This window comes from Lathyrus oleraceus, chromosome 1 (assembly GCF_024323335.1).
Source record: "Lathyrus oleraceus cultivar Zhongwan6 chromosome 1, CAAS_Psat_ZW6_1.0, whole genome shotgun sequence".
Classification (NCBI taxonomy): Eukaryota; Viridiplantae; Streptophyta; class Magnoliopsida; order Fabales; family Fabaceae; genus Lathyrus; species Lathyrus oleraceus.
In genome coordinates this window covers 19,301,888-19,324,429 of record NC_066579.1, presented here as the reverse complement: position 1 = coordinate 19,324,429, position 22,542 = coordinate 19,301,888, and the positions used below count along the sequence as shown (strand labels likewise).

The window sequence follows — 22,542 nt, the reverse complement described above, 5'->3', positions numbered from 1 at the left end:
TAAGGAGAACAACTTCTTGGAATCATACTCTAAAGATTAAAGGGCCCATATGATATCGTCTAATTATTCAAAAGACAACTTCTTCTACATGTACCTCCGACATATTATAGGATTTTAGGATGTTTATCCCCTCTACAATGTTTGAGTTAGATAATGCTCAATGGATGAACCTTTATTAGGGCGTTTGCGATTTCATATAGGAATTTAGAGATTTCTCCTACCGTGATTTATTCTTCTCTTACCATGGCACCAAGACGGGCTAGTAAGGGTGATTGGGTCACCTTGAGCGCTCAACCCGATACTCAAATATGTGACCGAATAGGAACCTTTTATTTGCAATTTTTCCACATTTGTTTTTGTATAAAAATGAAAAAAAAACCCTCAAATTATAAAAAACAATGTTGGAAATTGAAAAAGATCAACTTACTTTTTCCTTAAAAAACTTTAAAAGAATGATAGATGCGAAAATGTACTTAAATTTTTTTTCACTAAAAATGTGAGAACGAGTAAAAATATTTTCAATTTTTTATTTATCGATTAAATTAAAAGAGTATAATAGTATTTTCATTTAATTTGAGAGGGTGTGAGAGGTAAATTCCTCAAACAATACCCCTATTTGACAAAGTCATATGGGCTAAAAGGCCCAAAAAGAATAGTTAGGGTTTCGCCGTGGTTGCTTCCTCCACCTATTTAACCCCTTCCTTCTCTTCATCCATCGACAACCACAGCCTCTTCTCTTCAATCGACATTTTCTCTCAAACCCTCCCTATATCTGAATTCTCCCATATTTTCACTTTCTCTTTGCAATATTTATTCTTGTCTTTGATTCATGGCAGTGATGATGAATTATGTATACCATCAAACTTTGAAAGCTAAGTAAAGCTTGTTGATGCCAACCATACAATCTGAGCCTATGTTTCTTCTTTTTAGTGCTTACTAGATTTGATGTCAAATTTTAGGGTTAGGCAACAATTTAGAGTCTCTGATTCACTTATTCGATGGTGATTCCAGTGCTGTACGTTGCCAACAACTATTTGAAACTGAGATTCTGGCATTTGTTTATTAAACTTAGACTTATGCATTCAGATCAGATGTTTCTATATTTTCAAATTTGTTTACAATAATATTGCTGTAATTTATTGCTCTATGTATGATTCTTTAGGATTAAGGCAACAATTTAGAGTCTCTGATTTACCACTTCCATGGTGCATTCAGTGCTGTACGTTGCCGAAATTTACTTGGATCTAATATTCTGGCATTTGCCTTTGTTTATTTACGGGCTAATGCATTCAAATGTTCCTACATATTATCATTTGAATTAAGTTTGTTTTCTGGAAAGCCAATTTGCAGAGCAAGAACTCCAATTGATGGCTGCTTCTTGCATTGAAGGTTGGCGATAAAGAACTCTGGCGATTCTCCGTGCCTATCAAATTTATCGGTTTTGAATATGGCCTCGAACAAGTTGCTACATTTTTTATACTTTTGTCTAAATTTTTAAGCTAATGTATGTAACTAATTATTATGTCATTAATAGTTAATATTATATATTCCAATTAATTTGATCTGCTATGTTTGTTTTAATTTGGTTATCAATATATTATTTTGGATGGGGATTGGGTTCAATTGATTGATTATATTCATTGAAGCAATGGAAATATTCATTGAAGCAATGTAAGTTAATTTGTTTACAATGCTAAATGAATTATAAATTGACAGTATTAATTTGAGGATACTAGAGTTATGTTTGGAATTAAAATTATAGCAACAAATGATTACCTGTAATGTTATAAGTTGGTTCCTTATGCAAAACCTTTGATACGAGTATATTTTCTCAACTGAACTGTAATACAACAATTCAAATATTATATAATTTTTAAAGAATTGTTTTAAGATAAAATAATGTGTATTATTATAAATTTATAATAATTTTTAATTATATCTATTATTTTTAAATATAATTATTTATGTTATTAATAAAAACTTAATTATTAATGATATTAATAAATTTTTGTATGTGTAAGTGTCATATCAATGAAATAATTGGCTTTGGAATTTAACGTCAACCTAGAATGGAGGTTAAAATCCTAAATTTTGAAAGTTGGATGATCAAAATTATAATTAACTGTGATAATAATGATCACTATAATTTTAAAGACGAAATAAAAATTTAACAATAATGTTATGAAGAATGTATTGCTCAATTTTTTATGTTATTTTAACAATATATTTTTAATAATATTATTATTACTTGTTTCTAAAAGGAGAATTCAATAAATATTATCATATAAACCTAATTCTATAACCATTATTATTATTCTTGTTTTTAAAATGGTTATAGCCACATGATAATAATAATAATAATATAACAGGAAGTGATATTTACTTATAAAACATTTTTTAAAATATTATTTTTTTTACTTTCAGAAGTATTTTTGATAATCTCAATTTTCAATTGGATTTCTTCACCATGTAAACCTAATTCTAATTTAATAAAAAAATTGCATTTATTATTAATATTATGTTAAAGATGAGTGTGGTCTTTCTAAAAGAAATTTTGAGGGTAATATTTAAATAGATGAAAAAGTTGAAATTTAAGATATTTAGATGAATCAAAATATTTTTAATTATATTAGTAAGTATTAAAATATAATTTATAGTTGATGGTTAAAAGTTAATTAAAGTTTTTATTTGAAGTAGCTAATTTGAGAGTTGATGAATGTAATCCGATGATTCTTTTGAAGCAGCATAACCAGACTAGACTCAAAAATTTGTATTGAAAACTTTTATTCATTGGTAGTTAGAGTACCAAACCAATATAATCTCTTTCTATGGCAAGCACCATCGCCTTTTTCACTCTAGTTTTCCCTTAGTATCATTCATAACTACATGCTTTTATTCTTCATTTTTGTTTATTTGATTAGGAATTTCTCATTTTTTACCTTATATGATTCTTTACTTATAGTCTTTACCTTTATATCAAATGTTCCTGCACCCTTTACTTTAGCATATCCATCTGGATGGCAGTAAAGAAGCATAATAGCCTTCTCCATAAGTGATCGACTTTGGAGAGTAAAGCCTACTCTAAGCAGTACTGGCTCGTCAACAATTTAGATAGTTGAATCTTCTCTTATCCTGCGTCTTCCCACTAACCCATAGAAGAGTCCTGCTTGGAGTGAGAACTACTTGTCGAGTGCGTAGCTTACTATTCATATTATATAGATCCTAGCCTTGAACACTGATCCCTATTGCTTGAAGTTTGGTCCCTACTGTTGAGATACGAAAACTCGTTGATGCACTTCCTGTCTATGGAACTATGAGAATTACAGATTAACTCCTCCCGCATGGATTGCTGAACTTGATTATATTCACCACTCCGCATTAAGAAAGTCTTAAGACTTCCGACACAACGCAGTAATAGGAATACTTATTTCTACCTAGACCGTGTTCAATCGATTACTTTACTTGATTCCTTATTGGTAGAGGTGTTTACTCAGTGTACATAATTACATTATACCTTGGTTTCTTAGACTATAGCTTTTCCTTGATTTGGATGGAGCCTTAAATCCCGGTTAGCAGAAGAAGGATTCCATCACCACTCTACACCAAAAACCAATACATCAAACTACTCACGACTAACAATAACCCCGTTCGAAAAGACCTTTGAAATTATAACAACTTCAATTCTTTCTTTTATTTAGAACTTTGTTTTCTCCTAAACCTACAGGTGGTACTGACTTGATCCGAGGTAAGCGTTAGCTTTAGCTTTCGACTTGACCTTCTGTCTAACACTCAGGATATTAGAAGAGAAGTGTTGTAGCGCACAACCTTGACTTTATTTGAGTAGAATTCTTCTAACCCAAATTCCCTTATAGTCTTCAGACAAGATTAATTTTGCTTTGCTTCCTTAGGTTATCATTCCCTTACCCCAGACCAATGATTTGAACTCGAAAAGAAAAGCCTATTGAAATTTATAATTTTGTTCCAGGATCTGCAACAATTATTGCTTACTTCCTGAGCCTATACCTGGTGAACTCCCTGGGTCTGAGTAGAAAGCTTAGAATCTGATAAAAACATGTCCTTCGAGGGCACAAATAACTATAGTACTGGCTTGCGAATTGCCAGAATTTGGGTTTCCCTAGTGGATTCACCAGTCTTGCAGACTCCCTTCAACTTACTTACGATCGAAATCACTATTTTTCTTTTTGAGTTATACGAAAGAACTAGATCACGATCTCACATGACTAATCTCTTTAAAACTGAAAGAAAGGGAAAGCCAATTGTACGTCCTGGTTTCCGGGACTTTCTTCCCACATGTTATTCTATAAAATTTATGAAAGAGAGGAGAAGCCCCACTCGGGGAGATGAGTCAAAGCTTTCTCTTATATACAATACCTACCAAAGAGAAGAGATCACATTCTGACAGAGAGCACACAAAGATCTACCAATTTGTTTTTTCGGTATGGTACAAATGAAGATTTTCCAACCCGTATGGCCGAGCTTCCTGTAATACCATCAAATTTGGGGGTCTCACTCCTATAAAGACATGCATATGGATTTGTCTCTACGACCTTAGCCTTCAAAGAATTCCGGTTCTATTCCTCTTTTGAATAACGGCTTGTTATCGATGAATAAGCTCCTTAGACTTTGCCATAAAAGCTCATCCTAAGGAATGCTGTTTTCACTCAGGACTTCTTTCTATGCTAGCATACTTCTACTTCTATTCTAGATCGTGATTCTTAAACCTTTATTCTAAGATAAGATGTCGGTCTATAAATCTGTACTTGTTGACTAAAAGACTTTCGACGAATATTGAATCAATCAATCTCATCCGTCTACTAGTTCAAGCGTATTCTCTAACAGTTGATTCTTGCTATCTAAAATATTACCGCCTATTCTACCAAGTAGCCAATTCAATAACACACGGTTTGCTGCAATGAGACGATTCGGTGCGTATTTCATGCTACTTCACGGTGGCTAGCTTTCCTGCTTCTGTGCTTGCTATTAATTCCTAGATGCGCGTAATCGTCTTCTAAGGAGATATCTTTTCTTTATGTGTTATAATATGAAAAAAAAGGTGATTTCTAATTAAGAAGAAGTCTTATTTTAAAAAATACACAAACCCTTAATTGTTAAATGAATGAATTACCAAACACTTAATTGAATAAGTTCAGGGCTAACAATCTTAATAAAGCCAATAGTCGCCCCTAATTCGGATGTTACAATCAATTTGTCCTCTGATTATGATACCGCAGAAGAGAAGGGAAACCCTGATCGAAGGTAGCACATAAGACGATGTGTAAGGCGTATAGCCAGCCGATGTAATCGGATCCTTCTATTCTTAAGGGAATGAGATTACTTATATAAAAAGATGTGTATCTTGCTATTGGTATCGATCAATCCTCTCTTTCCTTTTGGTGATGCATGCTTAGATTACCCTTTATTCTTCATCTTCCCTACTCTTCGGCTGCTTAGGGTGCCCATAGGGATTCGCCTCTAGGAGAATAGTTATTTGATCACTGAGCTTGGGTACTAGAAGTTGCTGATCGTATCATTCAGGCAGAGCCTGGGTCCCTTAGTATTATGTATATCACAACTCCCTCTTTCATTTGCTAGTTTTGTTCCGATCGATGAAGGAAACCCTTCTCTTATTTGAGCGTGCAAATTCACTTTCATATTTAAATGGGATCAATCCTAAGGTGTGTGCTTCAATATTATCTTGATTGGAAGTCGCTCTTCTGTATTTTAAATCTTCAAAGATACCCTCAAAGTTCTGTCCTAAATGAGAGGGGTTTTTAGTCAAGAAGAAGAAAAAGATAGTTCCACAAAGGAATCTTGGACAATGGGCACAAGTATTTATTAAAGAATTAGTATCTCCATTATAATAAGCATTTATATCAGCTCTGCTCATTTTTCTCCTAATTATCATCTCGAGACCCAAACTACGAGATCTGGATTGGAACCAACACATATTAATTCAAAGCTTATGGCCCTTTAAGATAGCCCCCTCTGTATAAAACCTTAAGTGAGCAGTGTGAGTCTACAATCGCTTGGTTGACTCGCTAGCCCTTATGGAATAAATAATCAACCGCTCTAGTACACATGCTAGTACACCGAAGCACAAAGTCGCTTGTCTTCGAGAGATTAGACATCACAACCACAACACAGAGAGCCCTTCCGTCGAGATAGACTCATTCATCTTCTTGGATGAAGATTGTCGAGAGTTGGAACATGATGAACTATGACCAGTCAAGATTACGAGGATGATGAGAAGCTTGGTATTATGATTTCTACAATTACCTCAAGGGCGGGTTCATATCAGAGTATGCCACTCGTGGTCAGAGGAGAGCCTGAAGGAGAACTTAGATTTTTCACTATACTCATCTTAAATTTTTAACTGACTTGAGCATTAGAGTGATAACTATGCAGGTCCACTATACACCGTCGTAAAGGAGATTAGAGTCACTGTTCAAGATCATCAGTTTTCCAATTGCATATATTTTTGATTCCCGATTGAAACAGTAATAAAAAATGATTTGATGAATATGAAGCAATAGTATGACGAATCAAAAGCTAATTTCATTGAGTTTTAGAAAATAAGGCTTACAAAAATTTAGTCTAGTTTTACCGTGTGAAATATGCATCCATTGCCATCAATTGAATGCACCCATAACTAAAATAGAAATTGGTTGGACATATGAACCACAAAATAAATGAATTGGCTTATAGAACAACATACATTGAGCATCCAAGAAAGAGATAATATGTGAGCTAGTCGAAGAAAAGACGTATACATAAACTCCATCACAGATATATGACGATGATATATCATTTAGTGTCACAAAAAACATAGTAGCAGTTGAAATCTTGAAAGGAAATATATATTTGTGTCCTTACCTAAAGCCACTAAAGGGAATAACACCATTTCATCATAATATAGAATAGAAAATACCTTTAATCTTACAAAAAGTACAATTATGTTTCTTTTTTAATCCAATTAACTATAACCATGATACAAATTTAAGATTAAATTCAACATCTCCAGCATCTCCTATATCATCATTAAACATTATCACATCTATTATAATATATTAAATCTAAAACACGCACTATCATGTTGATACTTCAATATAATTTGTGCCACATCACCAGTATTCATATGTGGCATCTTCCAAATTTTATCTTCACTTCTCAAAAGATACAATCACATAAGTTAGAGGTCATGGGTTCAAGTCCCGACAAAAACAAAAAATATATTCATTTAACAATTCTTTATTAATTTCAATTTTATTTTCTATTATATATTCTTCATATCATGTTTTACAAATAAATTAAAGACAAATAACAATGTTCTTTCATTTATCACATATAAGGATATAGAATTTGTCAAAATTGATTTAAAGTTTACACAACTCTTTTCTTATATTGATGGTAGAAAGTATAACAAAAATTTAGGTAGTAATGTCTAAAATAAGAACTTTGATATTTCAACTAATAATTTAATAAGTCTCAACTATAATTCATAATAAATTATTAGTAATATAAAATTGTCAATCATATTTATTAAAAATAATGATTCTTAACATAATTACAATTCAATAATAAATAAATAAAATGTAATTTATAGCCGCGCAATGCGCGGGTCTTAATCTAGTTTATTTTATTTCAAATGCACTAACATGTGATCATCCAAATAATTCCTTCACAGTTTTTCTCCATTTTTCCTTTGGGTAATGATAAGGATCTCAGACATAATTGAGCATTGCTCTCTGAGAGTACCAATGTTTGGTATTTATAAGACAAATAAGCCACCTCATAATGGAAAACTCACTCAAGCACTAGTGAAATAATATAATATTATGCAAAATCCTAAACCTTATAATGTTTGGGGGGTCATGCAGTTGTTCAAAGGTAAAAATAGTCGACCTTACCTGAAGTTAAGGAATAGAGTGTGCCCAAAGGAAAAAGTAGAGTAGCCAGAGTAACCATAGAGAAAGGGCTATATTTTCTAGAGATCTACGTTAAAGATAAAAGGTAACTAACGACTAAAAGAATGGTGAAACCCTAACCAACACATCTAAAGGGAAATGGGTAGTGAATGATAATGTCATTCCAAAGACACCTTATGTATCCCCCTTATTAAAATGCAAAAAAAGAAGACAATATATAACCTAATTTATACATAAAATGATGCAAGCCATGCATCTCATTTCTAACGTCCAACACTAGGACGAGAAAAGTATATCTTGTTTGACTCTAGCAAGATTGAAATCTTGATTCATGATGAGGAAAATAAAAATGTTAAAATAGTACATGACTCTTATAGTTGATAGCTAGCAATCAACATATGTCAACTCTTGAAAAGGAATTTGACAGTGCAAACATGATAAAATTGACTGGCTTATCAGGGTTAGATAGTCTCAAATGCAATGATTATCCTATATATGATGAGTATTACCTACTAGAAATCTGGATCAACAAGGACACTAACAACTTCATGGAGTATACACGTCATAGGGATAAATAACCCTTCTAGAATTCTAGGGCACATGGATCCAATCGAGGAAGCTTGAGGGGACATCTTTTTTTGTAGATATCAAATGGTTTTAGAAGCCCATTCGAGAGAATGAAAATGCATTTTAAGCCTTTGTTCATAAAGGCTTCAATCAATGGCAATATGTTGAGTCGCGTATTCATGAATGAAGGCGTAGTCCTAAATGTTATGTCATTTATAACATTGAATACATTGGGGTAAAATATCGAGGACCTTATACCAACTAATATGAAGAAATTTTTCTTCATGGGTGTAATGTCTAAGGAATTTGTGATACTTATTGTCGATGTGATATTGGATCCTATGAAATAGGGTATGCTTTCTTCGTGATAGACAAAAAACCTTCCCACTCTATTATGGTATGAAGGTATTAGACCCCCATCAGTAAATCTTTATTTATAAACCTTCCCCACAAGCTCAGGTTTTGGATAGGCGATGGAGTATAAATTGTGAGAGCTAATAAGAACACTTTTTCATATGAGGTTAAAATGCATGAAGAATTTTTTATTAATCTTATATGGACACTATCATGGTACTAAATGAGGATGAAGAAGGGGCACTATAAGCTTACAACTTCCCCAAATAGGTTTTTCATCTGAACACTCGGGCCCACCGATAACTTTTTAATAAAGTCTTCAAAGAATAGTTCATCCGCAACGCTGAAGGGCTCATTAGTTAAACCATGTACATTAAAAGCCTATCTCATGGTGCCAAATGGTAGGTTCCATGGTAGAGAAAAAAAATTGAACCATGGAGACCAGAATCAACGTTGACTTTGTCTTAAGATGACAAACATTAGGTAGCTAATCACCATTTCAAAGGATACTTATAAATTCAGTGAATGGGGTAGCTCAATTGATATGTGTTAGTTGAGTTAAATGAGTGTAACATGTTGGTACAAAGTTCAATTTCTGACTGCAATATTTATTTATATTTATAACTCAACAAATAAAAAAAGAGATTTATGAACTTAAAAGTGTGAGGACTAGTAGTCTAGAAAAATTGAAGAATGTTTAGGGGGATTAGATTAACCAAGACTAATGGATGGCAAAGACAACTTCGTGGAATGTCTGCGAGCATAAGACAACTGATAATGGGAAATAAATGAATCATGTAGATGTTTGCTATCCGAATCTTAGAAAATGCAAATATTATACTCAACACACGTAGCTAGATTTTCTTTATATTATTTTACCAAAAGTTAAATTTTATTCAAAGGTGGATAAATATTGGATTAAGACTATCATAGTTACTTAACAAATATGTTTTATGCGTTTTAGTTAACAAAGACAGACCATTAAGCCTTACATTTTCATGGTAAATAATGTGTTTACACATAAAACCAAGGAAACATTATGACATGACAAACAAGAAACCACAATCTTGACAGTTGATTTAAGCCTGGATGTTATGAACTTAACTTTGGTCGGGGTATCCAAAACACTTAGTAGGGATACTAAAGTCAGGGGTATCCCTTAAAAACCTAGGAACAAAATTTTGGAGAATTATGTCCCTAATGTAAGGATCAAAAGCCTAAATAGGGAGAGGTTGTCTCCGTATTTGATCTCCACCGCGTATGAGAATCACAAAATAAAACCCTAAACTAGAAGTAGTTTTTCAATTCTTCCTTGTAAATGTTAGGAGGATGATTAAAGTTAAGGGCAAAAGGAGGTGTATAAGGACTCTCCGATGATGAAAGAGTACAAAAATGATCAATATCAAGAATTAATACGCTGACCAGAAGAACCTCCTTGTGTGAATCATTGCTAGACTCGTCACAAAATAAAATAAACTCAAAATAAAATATACTCTTGGGGTGAAGACTACAAATAAAGTCCAAACTTATTATATTCCTATACCATTTCTCGTGAGTCAGCAAGTTCAATCAAGAAGGTTTTGAATTTGATACATGAACGAAGAGTGATGTTGTCTTGCACATGTCTTATAGAAAAAGATATAAAGAGAATTCGAATTAAAAAAATGAGCAGAAAAGAAAGACAACATGCTCAAACTAGTGATATTTTTAGAGAAAGAATAGTTAGGAAAAGCCACCAATTAAATACGAGAGTTGATATTATCATTGAAATAGTCAAATCTACAATAATTAAAGATTATTATAATGACCATAGGCCGAGACAAAGTTTATAACGATTACTTTTCTATTTTAAAATGTAAGGATTACATTGTTCACGCACAATAATTACTAGTTAAGTTCTATTGTCTCATATATTAAGGATGATTAATATTAAATGATGATGAAATCCAATAAAGTATTTATTTACGCCTAAAAATAAATAAAATATTAGCCAGGATCAAAAGATAAGTGGTCTTCAAAACAGGTCAGGGATCGACGAGTACAAACACAATTGAGTGTGAATCAAGCAAATATTTCCAAAGTCTAGTGAGGTTTATCTTGGTCGCTAAGATCTTTATACTAATTCAAAAACACAATAAAACTAAATAATTGAGTTAGATATCATTGTTACGTAATTGTAGTGTAAGTAATCGAAGAATGTGAAGGTTATGGAGCCACAAGCTGGAAAGATTGCACACCCTTAGACGGAGCCAACAAAATATATTGAGTAGCAAAAGGTAATTTATTTTTATAAGTAAAATTATATTGAATAAGAGTACTAGGGACACTCTAACCCAATTACAAGGAGAACCACTCTACCAATAATAACAACATCAACAATTACAATAGAGGATTTATTTTAACACCTCTATAGAAAATTTATACCATTTATAAAAAGTACAATTATGTTTCTTTTTGAATCCAATTAACCATAACCAAAATACATCTCCAGCATCTCCTATATCATCATTAAACATTACCACATTTCTTTTATTTCAAATGCAGTAATGATTGGAAAAATAGCAAGTGTACTATTTTGCCTGTTATAATAACAAATGGGAAATTCCCCGAATGTCGATCTCAAGGACTGCAAGTTAATATTGAGTTCAATTCATAGTTCAATTAAACAAAAATTATAATTGGGGTTTTTAAAGTCAAAATTATAAAAATAAAGGCAAAGGAAAATAATACCGTAAAAATAAGGGTTTGCAAGGTAAGAGGAACAATGCCAGGGAAGGTATATGATTTATCCTTTTAACAACTCTGAGTCACTATTGCATCAACAAATATCAATTACTACCAGTTCTCAAGGGTATTTTCTCTCAAGTCCTTGGTGAGAAAATCTTTAATCAATCTACCCTAATTTCTATGTCCATAGGCAATTAGGGTGAAGTTAAGCTTTATTATATCAAGAATGCTCTGATTCATATATGATATCCCTAGTCCTAGGTGATATCCACTGTAGAGTAATCTAATGAAAATGTTATCAATGGCGGTCCAGCCTTATTGATAACAATACAACAATCTCGATTGGTCCGAAAGAGAAAGCATTAAACACATCGAAAAGATTACCATAAAAACAATATTATAAATGCAATTGTAAACTCATAGTCATTACAACTCTAAATCAGGGACACCCCATAGCATTGGGGGTTTAGCTACTCATATTGTTCAAAACAAATTCAAGATAAAAAATACACATTACAAGTAATTGGATGACTTGGATTTTTAATCTCTTCCTCTCATGAAAACTTTCCGCTCTCCGAATTCCTTGATCTCTATAATCCTTGATCGTCTGACAATTCTGTGTTCGCCTCGTTTCCAGATGATCTGTTCTCTTGTAGAAACTCTTATAATATAGTGAAAATACCTTGGAAGAAGGTGAAAATCTCCAAAATGTCCCTGCAGCTTAAGCCCGATGAAAAAGCCTAAAAACTGGAAAATTAGCGTTTTGGACTGACACGAGCCGTGTCAGCTCTCTGCCTTGTGGTTTCCTTGATGACACGCCCCAGATGACCTGACACGGGCCGTGTCAGCTGACACGGGCGGTCGTGTCAACTGACACGGGCGGCTGTGTCAAGTCATTGTCCAGGGCATTACTTATTCTTTCTTGGCCTTCCTCCTGCCACGGCCCGTGTCAGGTGACACAGGTGACCGTGTCAGGCCTCCTGAACTATGAAATCTTCTTTTTTCGACTGCCGAAACTTTTCACTTTCTTGCATTGAGTCCGTTGGATCTTCTCCGTGGACCTGGAGGGCATAAACACGACGACCAAAGCGTAAAATCACGAAAACACAAAATAAAATTAACAATTAATAAAATGGCTTAAATACTTAGGTAATGAAAATTAACTTTAAAGGTACCATAATGCGTACATAGTGTCTCAAAATCCTTGGTTTCTTGTCGGATAAACAACGAAAATATAATGAAAATGGTGACCGATCAACTAACTGTTGGTGTAAGCCCTAAAGGTCAATACTTTTGGTACTTGTATCGAATTATTTATTAATAAAAGGCTTTTTCTTTATTATGTTTGTTTAATAAAGTCCCTAGAATAGCTAGTCCGTTTAATGTATCAAGTGTGACTTAATCATGAGATCCCATTAAACATAAGGATATTATTCTTAAAGTATCCGTAGTCGAGCTTTGTTGTAAAGTGAGATAACATTAAAACATTAAGACTATTATGTACATAGACTGATGATCACATCTCATGGATAATGAGTTATCAAGTCTTAAACATATGTATGAATATTAAGAGTAATATTTATACTGGATTTACCCGCTATGAGAATACTATATATAATGTTATGCAAAGTGTCATAAGTTATTCTCATGGTGATAGTGGTGTATACCACCCTTCGACCTGAAACCACTATGGACCCTAGATGTAGAGTCGAGTGCCTTATTGCTGATCAAACGTTATCCGTAATTGGATGACCAAAGACAATTGATGGGTACTCCACGAAGCATGCTGAGGGACATAAGTGACCTAGATGGAATTTTCCCATCTTGCGTAACAGGATAAATGTCTACGGGCCCAATATTGAACTGGACAAGGATGACACAATCTATGCCTTGTGTTCAATATAGACATAAGGGCAAAAGGGTAATTATACACATAAGTATTATCACAAAAGGATTTGTCAGATCACGTGACATTTTCGTGTCTTGGGTAACAGTGATGTGTTGCTAGATACCGCTCACTATTTATTATGTTAAGTATGTGATTTAATATAATTGTCAATGCCGCGAAAACCTACAGGGTCACACACAAAAGGACGGATTGATGAGAGATAGAGTAACTAAGGAACACTGTAAGGTACGGTGCACTTAAGTGAATTGTAGAACACCGTAAGATATGGTGTACTTAAGTAGAATACGAAATATGGTAAGGTACCACACGCTTAAGTGATTTTGGCATATTATAAGATATGAGCCACATACACTTAAGTGAGCTTTTTAGCTTGCAACCCACACAAGTGGTTCTATAAATAGAACCCTTGTGCAGAACCATTTGTGTAGTTGTAATTTCGTTTCTCTCTCTCTCTCTCTCTCTCTCTCTCTCTCACTCACTCACTCACTCAAAGCCTTCATTCGTAGCAGCTAGCACTGAGATTGAAGAAATCCGTTCGTGTGGACTGAGTAGAGGCGTTGTCACCGTTCAATGTTCGTGATCGCTCCGTAGATCTGCATCAAAGGTTTCAATCGCCACAAGAGGTAATGATTCTATCACTGATCATTGCCCATTCGTAAGGATCATTAAAGGATTTTTTTTAAAATTCCGTTGCGTTTTGGATCGCCCTTCTCCTTTACTAACATGTGATCGTCCAAATAATTCCTTCACATTTTCTCCACTTTTCCTTTGGGTAATGATAAGGATCTCAGACAAAAATTGTTTATATCCCTTGGATTTTGATGCTAAAAATGTACTTAAAGAACAATTGGGTATACTAACATATGTTTAAGTGTGCAGGATCATAAGCTTAAAAATCAGCTTAGAACTGACCCTGATAAAAACATATGAATAGAAGCTAAAAGACTCAGATTCTGAAGGATCAGAATCTGATTACTCCGAACATGGTATCTCAACTTCTGGTGACATCTCAGCTTCTGAAGACCTGAGTTAAATGTACTATTCTTCTAATCCATACTCTGTCTCCAAAGCAGATCGATCTTGTCAACGCCAGACTATGAAAAAGTCAACTTGAGTTTCTTAGTGCAAGGCTCAAGGAAAGTTGACATGACCTTTTAAGTCTGCCCCAGCATCTTGGTAGATACCTAGTATGAGAAAGACACGGTGGAAAAAGTCATTACACAATGGATGAAGATCTTAATAGGATTGACTTTCAACCTGTCTCTTGGAACTGCTTCTATAAAGATCACTTATGCAAGTTTCTTTCCAACGACTTTTTTTCTGCCTCTATAAAAGAAGTTGAAGATTTGAAGGAAGATAGCTAACGATCCAACAAGAACAACTTTGAGCTAAAGTTTTATAACTGTTTATTACACAAGTTCTTGAGATTTTTTATCTTTGTATATCTTAGAAACCTTAAGTGTTTAAGAATCTTTGTGTGTATCGTATCACTTCTATACTTCAAATTTTACATCGAGCATAGTTGTTAAATTTTCTCCTCAACTATTTGTTTAAAGTATATGAAATCTCTTGCTGGTTTGCTTGAGTAATAGAAGTCTCTTGCTGATTTGCTTGAGTAGTAGAAGTATCTTGCTAGTTTGCTTGAGCAGTAAAAGTCTCTTGATAGTTTGTTTGAGCAGTGGAAGCCTCTTGCTAGTTTGCTTGAGCAGTGGAAGCCTCTTGCCAGTGTGCTTGAACAGAAGTCTCTTGCGTGTATGTTTGAGTAGAAATCTCTTTCTAGTATGATTGAGCAGTTGAAGTTTCTTGTTAGTTTGCTTGAGAAAAGTGTAATCTGTTTGATTATAGTGAAAATCTCTTATTGGACAAGGGTACTGGACTACTCTATATTTGTGGGAGGAATCAAGATAAACTCTGTGTGTTACTTTACTTCTACTTCTGTAAATTATTCACTCCGCTACTAACAACCCTGAGATCAGATTCTGAACTTGTTCAGATTCTGAAGTCGGATTTTTATAAGTGAAAAAAAATTAACATACATACACAATTCAACCTCCTTCTTGTGTATTTTTCTCACCTTCACTTTGATGAGATCTCTCCATCGTAGAGTATTTTGAACTTGTTCTATACTCCTCGTTAAACCACAACAATCTTGAAATATCGCCATATCTATGATTTATTAATTCCACTCACAATGCTTCCTTCTCTTGTAACATCCTCCTACCTATCTCTGTTGACTAACTAATCCAATTAATTCCCTTTTTATCTATAGCTCCCTGCAATAAGAAATGCTTCTGAATTTTAATTATCTCTTTTCCCACTTTCCCACTTTCACTAGAATCTTGAAGAAAGACAAATGATAAATAGGCAAGTTGCTCAGCACTTATTTCAGTAAGGTAACTCTACCACCTATTGACAATAATCTGTTCTTCCAGCTAGATAATTTGTTTGTTAAAGTAAGACCTGTCTCTTAAAGTAAGGAGAAAAATACAAAATCTAAGAATAAATGTAACCATTGAAGTAAATCTTAAAAGTTCAAAAAATACTAATAAAAATAACTTCGGAATGATACTTAAAAATTGACTTTTATTTCAATAAAGCTTATTTATATGTCTATCACATACATTACATAAAAAAGCAATTATTTGAAGTAAACTTAACGATAAACATTAGTATATCACAGAACAAAAACAATCCCATGTATCAGCAACTATAAACAAACCAAAAACTATGTCATTTGTCTCAAACAAAAAGTCAACAATTCTCTTCCATTCCATCATCATCATCATTATCATCATCATCATCATCATCATCATCATCATCATCATAGTGATATCTTATGCTCAGGTCTATGAGTGAACTCAAAATCAATGTGCACAAAAGCTCTTTCAACATCTGGAAGCTGTTCTAGTTTCTCTTGAAGTGTTTCGCCAATGTTGTGTGCTTGGTTCAGAAGCATGTCTTCCGGCAAAACAATGTCGACTTCCACAAAGTAATGTGCGCCAAACGTGTATGCTCTAACTGTATCTATGTGTTTGATTTGTTCGTGGTGGTTCCATATAAGGTATGTTAGCTTTGCCAAGAAATCGGGTGGCGCTGTTCTTCCGATGAGTGACCAAACATTCTCAATCACTGTCTTTGTCCATGTGTTTATTGTATATAACGCAATCTGCAATACACATTTGAGACAATATCGTCGTCATTTATGTGTTTTTAGACCCGAGCCGTTATGCCAGTTCGGTAAAAGTAAACCAAATTGTTAATGGTTTGCCATAAACCGAACTGGTGTAACGGTTCGGTGCACCACTTATGAGAAGAAAATAAGATATAGTTGTACTTACGATAATAGCTCCGGTTGGATCGATCCACCAAAAGTACTTGACAGCTAGAACAGCAGCAGCTAAACCGACGGAATTAGTAATAACATCGAAAAGATGATCTTGTGCGTAAGCTCTGACGATTTCGTTTTTGAATCTTCGACAGTAGATCATAAGAATGAACTTCACCACGGTCACGGCTACCATAATTCCGATCATCCAATTTACCTTAGTTGGTTCAACTTCAGGCTTTGCCTGTAAGAAATCGATGAAGAAAACTTAAAACACTTCTACACACGACAAAACCGATTAACCTCAAATTCAAACTAGTGAACAAATAATTACCTTTGCAATGATTTGCCGGCCAGACTCGATCAAAATCTGCAGGCCCAAGGTTGCCATTACTGATGCAAAAACAATGATACCCTGCATAAAAACCAATAAGCATTTGTTTTTTCGAGAATATGTTAAACAACAGATTTAAAGGACTTTTCGACCGCATTGCGAATTTACCACTGGTTGCATGCGTTTCTTTCCAATCGGATAGTGAAATCGGTTTGGCTTTCTCATAGCGTTGGAAGTAAACCACAATATGAAACCTGACAAGAGATCCAAAAGAGAATCTAGTGTTGAGGCAATGACTGCCAATGATCTACTCTCGATCGACGCGAAAACCTTCGCCGCAAACAGCACCAAGTTACATGCATTCGACACATGAACCGCCATCCTCTCACTCTTTGCAAGCTGCTTCATTTCATCCTGAGAAAAATATATGCAATTTATTTAGTCGAATCCTCTTAAAGGACTAAATTCAATCATTCATCAACAACAACGCGTGTTTGAATCAATCGCATTCAATCCGAAATCATCAGTATGTCAAGTAACATTACACGCATCAAAACTAGGGCTGTTCAAAAAAACCATGAACTGAACCGAATTGCCGAACCGAAACGAAGTTAAAATAATCCAACCGTTATGTTTGGTTAGTGAATCAAATCATATTGCACAACAGTTTTAGAACTGAACGAACCGAGAAAATGAAAAATATTAAAAACAAGTTCTAATTTTTTTATATAAAAAAATTAAAAATAGTTTAACGGCTCGGTTCTTTAAAAAATAGTTCGGTTTGAGAAAAATTAACTTCTAAGGATTCGGTTCGGTTCAAAATTTTGAAATGCTATACCAAACCAATAATTATGGTTCAGTTCAATTTTGAATAAATTGAAACGGTTCAATTCAGTTCGAATACATTTTTTCTATGGTTTGATTCAGTTCAGTTCGTTTTCTCACTAACCATACGATGAACAACCCTAATCAAAGCTAGCAAACTTGTATCTACATTTTTTGTAGAATTATGAGTAAACCACATTGATATATAGACAATCTACCTCGGTGAGACCGCCGGGGTAAAAACCGGTTTCATGCATAGCCTCCATTTCGTTAAACCCTTCAAGGAGTCTCTCTTGTTTCTTGTAATACTCCGCCACCTTGCGTTGCTTCCCTGAAACACAAGTGGTTTAACTTTAACTGATTCATAAATTTCAACGTAAAAATCACGTTTAGAGTTAAGCTAAGCAAAATCAATTCTAATTAACATCACCCAAACATGTCAAAAACAATTGTGTCTGAAATCACTTTTGCCTCTCCATAACATGAAATCAATCAAACACACTTTATGTGAACAAGTAATGCAACACAAACTTTTGAAGAGTACTTAACATGAAAATCTATTTTAATCCTTCAAAAAAGTATCATTATTGTTATTATATTACAAAAGTACAAAAGCACTTTAAGTTGATGAATATCCACGATAAAAAGCTCTTCCTTTAATCAAAAGATTCCCACTATTATTACAATCAAACAACACAAAAAAGATTAACATTACCATCATCCTCTTACTTTTCAAGAGTTCAACAATTCAACTACTCACCACCGAAAAAACAGAGATTTTAAACCAAATAAACCCTAAAAATCGAAACTTTAGTCATTCAATGGACGAAAACCACGAAAACATAAATTCACAGCACACTGTATCAGTTCAAAAATTAAAAACACAAACTTTCGGAAATTTTAAGAATGACTCACTCGGCTTACGAAGGAGACCATTGAAACTGAATGAACTTTTGTTCTGATGATCAGCAACATTCTGGGTTGGTAGATGAAACTCCTTGATATTGAGCCTCCAAGAACCGTTAGCAGCATCTTGATCAAGAAGAGGTTCAGTTCTAGTATGAATCTCAGCCATGTTTGGTTTTTTCTGAAAAAACGAGGAGGGTTTGTTTTGTTTGTTGGTATTATGTTGTGTGTGTTTTTATATAATGATTTGGTTTTTCATTTTGCTATGATTTGATACAAGTGTGTAACGATTTTTCCTAGATAGAAGGAGAAAACACGTATGTGTCAAACGTATGATAGTGAAATATATAAGGTGTTTTTTTTATAATATTTTTAAATTAAAAAAATATATTAAACATTGAAAATTATTTTTAAATTAAAAAAGTAAAAGATAGAGTTTGTGATGAGGATCACTAGAGTTTAGGTGATTTTGTGGACACTGTTGTAGTAGTGATTGATGCTTTTTACTTTTTGTTATTTTGTTAGGTTAAGGGGAAAAAATAACATCTTTATAAAAATAAAATATTATATTTTTATATTTGGTTTGTTTGTTTGGTTTCGAGAAGATTCATTGTATATGTACAAGTTTTTTTTATTGTATTTTAAGGTAACTTTTATTTTTAAAACTATAAACCTAACTCAAAGTGTTATTTAAGTAAAAAATTTAAAACTATAAACCTAACTCAAAGTGTTATTTAAGTAAAATAAAAAATATCTTTTTTTTTGTGTGAATATTAATAGGTTATTTATTAGATTTTATATATGAGATTAATTATTATGATTTTTTAGTGTAAAAATATTTACTGTCAATTTATTACCATCAATCATTTATATTATTTTATAGATTTTTAAAATTAATTTATTTTAATATTCAATGTCTATAATTAAATGACTGTAAAATTCTTTTATACTATGGTATATTTCAATTAAATTTTTTATATATTACTTAATCTTTTTATTTGTTATGATAGTTATGTTAATAATTAAATATTACTTTTGCATTCTAATAATAATTAAAATATTATTTGGTTGTTTATTTTGTTAAAATAAAATCTCCAAATTATAAAATTGAGTTGAATTACATCTTTGCAATTAATTATTTGTATTTTATTTAAAATTTTAGTTCATAATTAATTTAAAAGTATTTTTTTTACAAAATTAGTATATTTAATCTAACACAAATACTTTTTTAATTTATAGATACTAATAATCAATAAAAACTAACACAATTATGAATATCAGAATTCAAAATAACAACATTCAACTTAATAATACCATCTTCCTTCAATTGTTTTTAAAAACTATACTTGTATACTTTTGTATTATCCACTAAGTGTTTCATTTTTGATTGTTTTATTTTAACATACTTTTCTTTATTAAACTTAATTATTTATTTTGTTAAAATAATTATTTTAATATATTATTTATTGATTTTTTATTTTATTAAAAAATTTAATAAATTGAGCGAGTTGAATGGAACTCGCGTTTTTCTGAAACTTAAATAAATTAAAAATATTATTTTTTAAATTTTAATTTAATTTGAATATCAATAGATTGTTTGTTGCATAGACTCATCTACTTATATAAATATATAATTTAGTATCGTGATTTTTTTATCCAAATAATTCAGTTTTTAGTTTTTTTATAAAATAATCCACTTTAAAGCATTTGTGTCAGACCAATTGATGATTGTACTCTTAAAATCTAATTTTAAGAGCATGCGCTAATTGGATTGGATTCTCCACCTAATGCTTATATGTAAGGTTTAAGAGCAGTCGCCAATTGATTTGGCACTAATGTGTGTTGTGTTATTTTTTATTTATAATAATTGATATTTTATGTAAAAGTCGAAATCGAAAATATTAATATTAATATTAACTTACGTTTACATACGAAAATAAAAAATACTAATGTCGTTGACCGGGATGACCCAACCGACCTCCGGTCACATCCCTTAGCTATCCCCAAACGCGTGGCCCTAACCCACGTTGTTGATCTACCCTAGGTGTTTGAGGATTCGAGGACCCAGGAACATCACCACCACATGCAGTAGATTCCCTAAGATATTCAATCAATTCCACGAAGTCCTGTGTATGCAATGAAGCGCTACCGTCATAGCTGAGTTAGTGACCCATGCTAGAGTAGTTTGATGTGTTTGGGTTATTAGGGTGCGACCGCGACGATTGAAAGGAGACATTGGTGTGAGTGATTCGTTGAGGAAATGTTGAAATGGTTGTTGTGGTATTTGGTAGCCATCTGGTTGTTGCATGTTTTGGTTTTGTGATGCTTATACTTCTTGGCTATAGTAGGAGAGACATTTGATGTTAAATGACCAACGAGTGTTTTGGCTATGGCCGCTATGGTAGGGTGATGTGTTGGAGGCATATCGATGTTGGGTGTCTTGATGATGATCATCTTGTTGGCGGTGATTGATCGATCACCATTTTTATTGTATTTTCATCGCTTATTCGACAAGAAGCCAAGGACTATGTAGTACTTTGTTTGTATTATGCTACCTTTTGACTCAGTTTTAGTTTATGTAAGTTATTTGCGCGTTTTATCATTTTTGAGATTTATTTCGTGTTTTCTGCATTTTATGCTTTGGTTGTCTGTTTTGATTTTCTTGAGGTCCAAGTAGAAGATCCAAATGACTCAGTGCGAGAAAGTAGAGAAATCTAGTGTTTCAAGAAGGAAATTGCTAAGCTACAGGAGGCCTGCCACGACCACCCGTGTCACCTGACACAAACCATGGCGGGATGATGGCCTTAACAAGTTTCAGAAGAATGGAAGACAGTGGCGCAACACGGCCACCCGTGTTAGCTGACACAGGTCATGTCAACTTACTTGAGCTTGAAGTAGGAGAAAGGAACAACCAGTGGTGCAACACGGTCACCCATGTCAGCTGACACATGCCGTGTTGGCCCAGGCGCTGATTCTTTCTACTCTTGTGTTTTTTCTCAAGACTTGAGCGGAAAGGGTATTCTAGTGATTTCCAACCATTGCTAAGGGATTTTCACTATTTAGAAGAGTTTTTACGATTGGGGGAATTTTTGGTTGGACTGAATAAAGCACGGAGAATTATGATACGATCAAGAATAGAAGAGATCAAGGAATTCGGAGAGCAGAAGATTTTCATGAGCAGACACAATTGAAGATCCAAGTTATCCAATCACTTGTAATGTCTAATTTTTATCTTGCATCTATTTTGAATAATATGAGTAGCTAAACTCCTCAATGCTATGGGGTGTTCATAATTTACATTTGTAATGACTTTGAGTTTGCGATTGCAATGACAATATTATTTTTCAGAATTACCTTAATCTTTTTATTTGTTTAATGTTTTTCTCTTTCAAAACAATTGAGATTGTTGTATGGTTATCAATTAGGATGGACCGCCATTGATAATGCTTTCATAAGATTATTATACAGTAGATATCACACAGGACTAAGGATATCGTGTATGAATCAGATGATTCTCGATTTAATAAGGCTTAATTTCACCGGTAATTTTCTAAGGACTTAGAAATTAGGGGTGAACGATTAAAGGTTTTCTCACCAAGGCATTGGGAGAAAATACCCTTGAGAACTGGTAGTAATTAATTGATATTTA

At 33.2% G+C, this 22,542-nt stretch overlaps 1 protein-coding gene and 2 non-coding genes across 4 annotated transcripts; 2 read left to right on the top strand and 1 right to left on the bottom strand.

The window, feature by feature from the left end:
- The first annotated feature begins 830 nt into the window (after nt 1-830).
- LOC127116799 (small nucleolar RNA snoR116) lies at nt 831-913 on the top strand. Its single transcript, XR_007801586.1, has one exon. It is a non-coding gene; the product is annotated as a small nucleolar RNA snoR116 (small nucleolar RNA).
- Nucleotides 914-1,349: 436 nt separating this feature from the next.
- LOC127116779 (small nucleolar RNA snoR86) lies at nt 1,350-1,472 on the top strand. The gene has a single exon (XR_007801567.1). It is a non-coding gene; the product is annotated as a small nucleolar RNA snoR86 (small nucleolar RNA).
- Nucleotides 1,473-16,066: 14,594 nt separating this feature from the next.
- On the bottom strand, nt 16,067-19,213 carry LOC127133665 (metal tolerance protein 10). Of its 2 annotated transcripts, none has more exons than XM_051061753.1 (6): nt 18,903-19,213; nt 18,206-18,318; nt 17,331-17,576; nt 17,163-17,243; nt 16,842-17,072; nt 16,067-16,669 (listed from the first exon to the last, which is right to left on the bottom strand). In XM_051061753.1, exons 1-6 carry the CDS (start codon nt 19,060-19,062, stop codon nt 16,325-16,327), a joined length of 1,176 nt encoding a protein of 391 aa, XP_050917710.1. In that variant the 5' UTR covers nt 19,063-19,213; the 3' UTR covers nt 16,067-16,324. The 2 variants fall into 2 exon arrangements, with proteins under 2 accessions (XP_050917710.1, XP_050917719.1); XM_051061762.1 differs by lacking the exon at nt 18,903-19,213 and adding an exon at nt 18,418-18,546.
- Nucleotides 19,214-22,542: the final 3,329 nt, after the last annotated feature.

Excerpts from the sequence above, each read along its gene's own strand:
- LOC127133665 (XM_051061753.1), bottom strand. The coding sequence starts at position 19,062 with ATGGCTGAGATTCATACTAGAACTGAACCTCTTCTTGATCAAGATGCT. Across the intron at positions 18,319-18,902 it reads TGGTCTCCTTCGTAAGCCGA|GGAAGCAACGCAAGGTGGCG; the intron begins GTGAGTCATTCT and ends CTTGTGTTTCAG. Across the intron at positions 17,073-17,162 it reads GCCGGCAAATCATTGCAAAG|GCAAAGCCTGAAGTTGAACC; the intron begins GTAATTATTTGT and ends GATTTCTTACAG.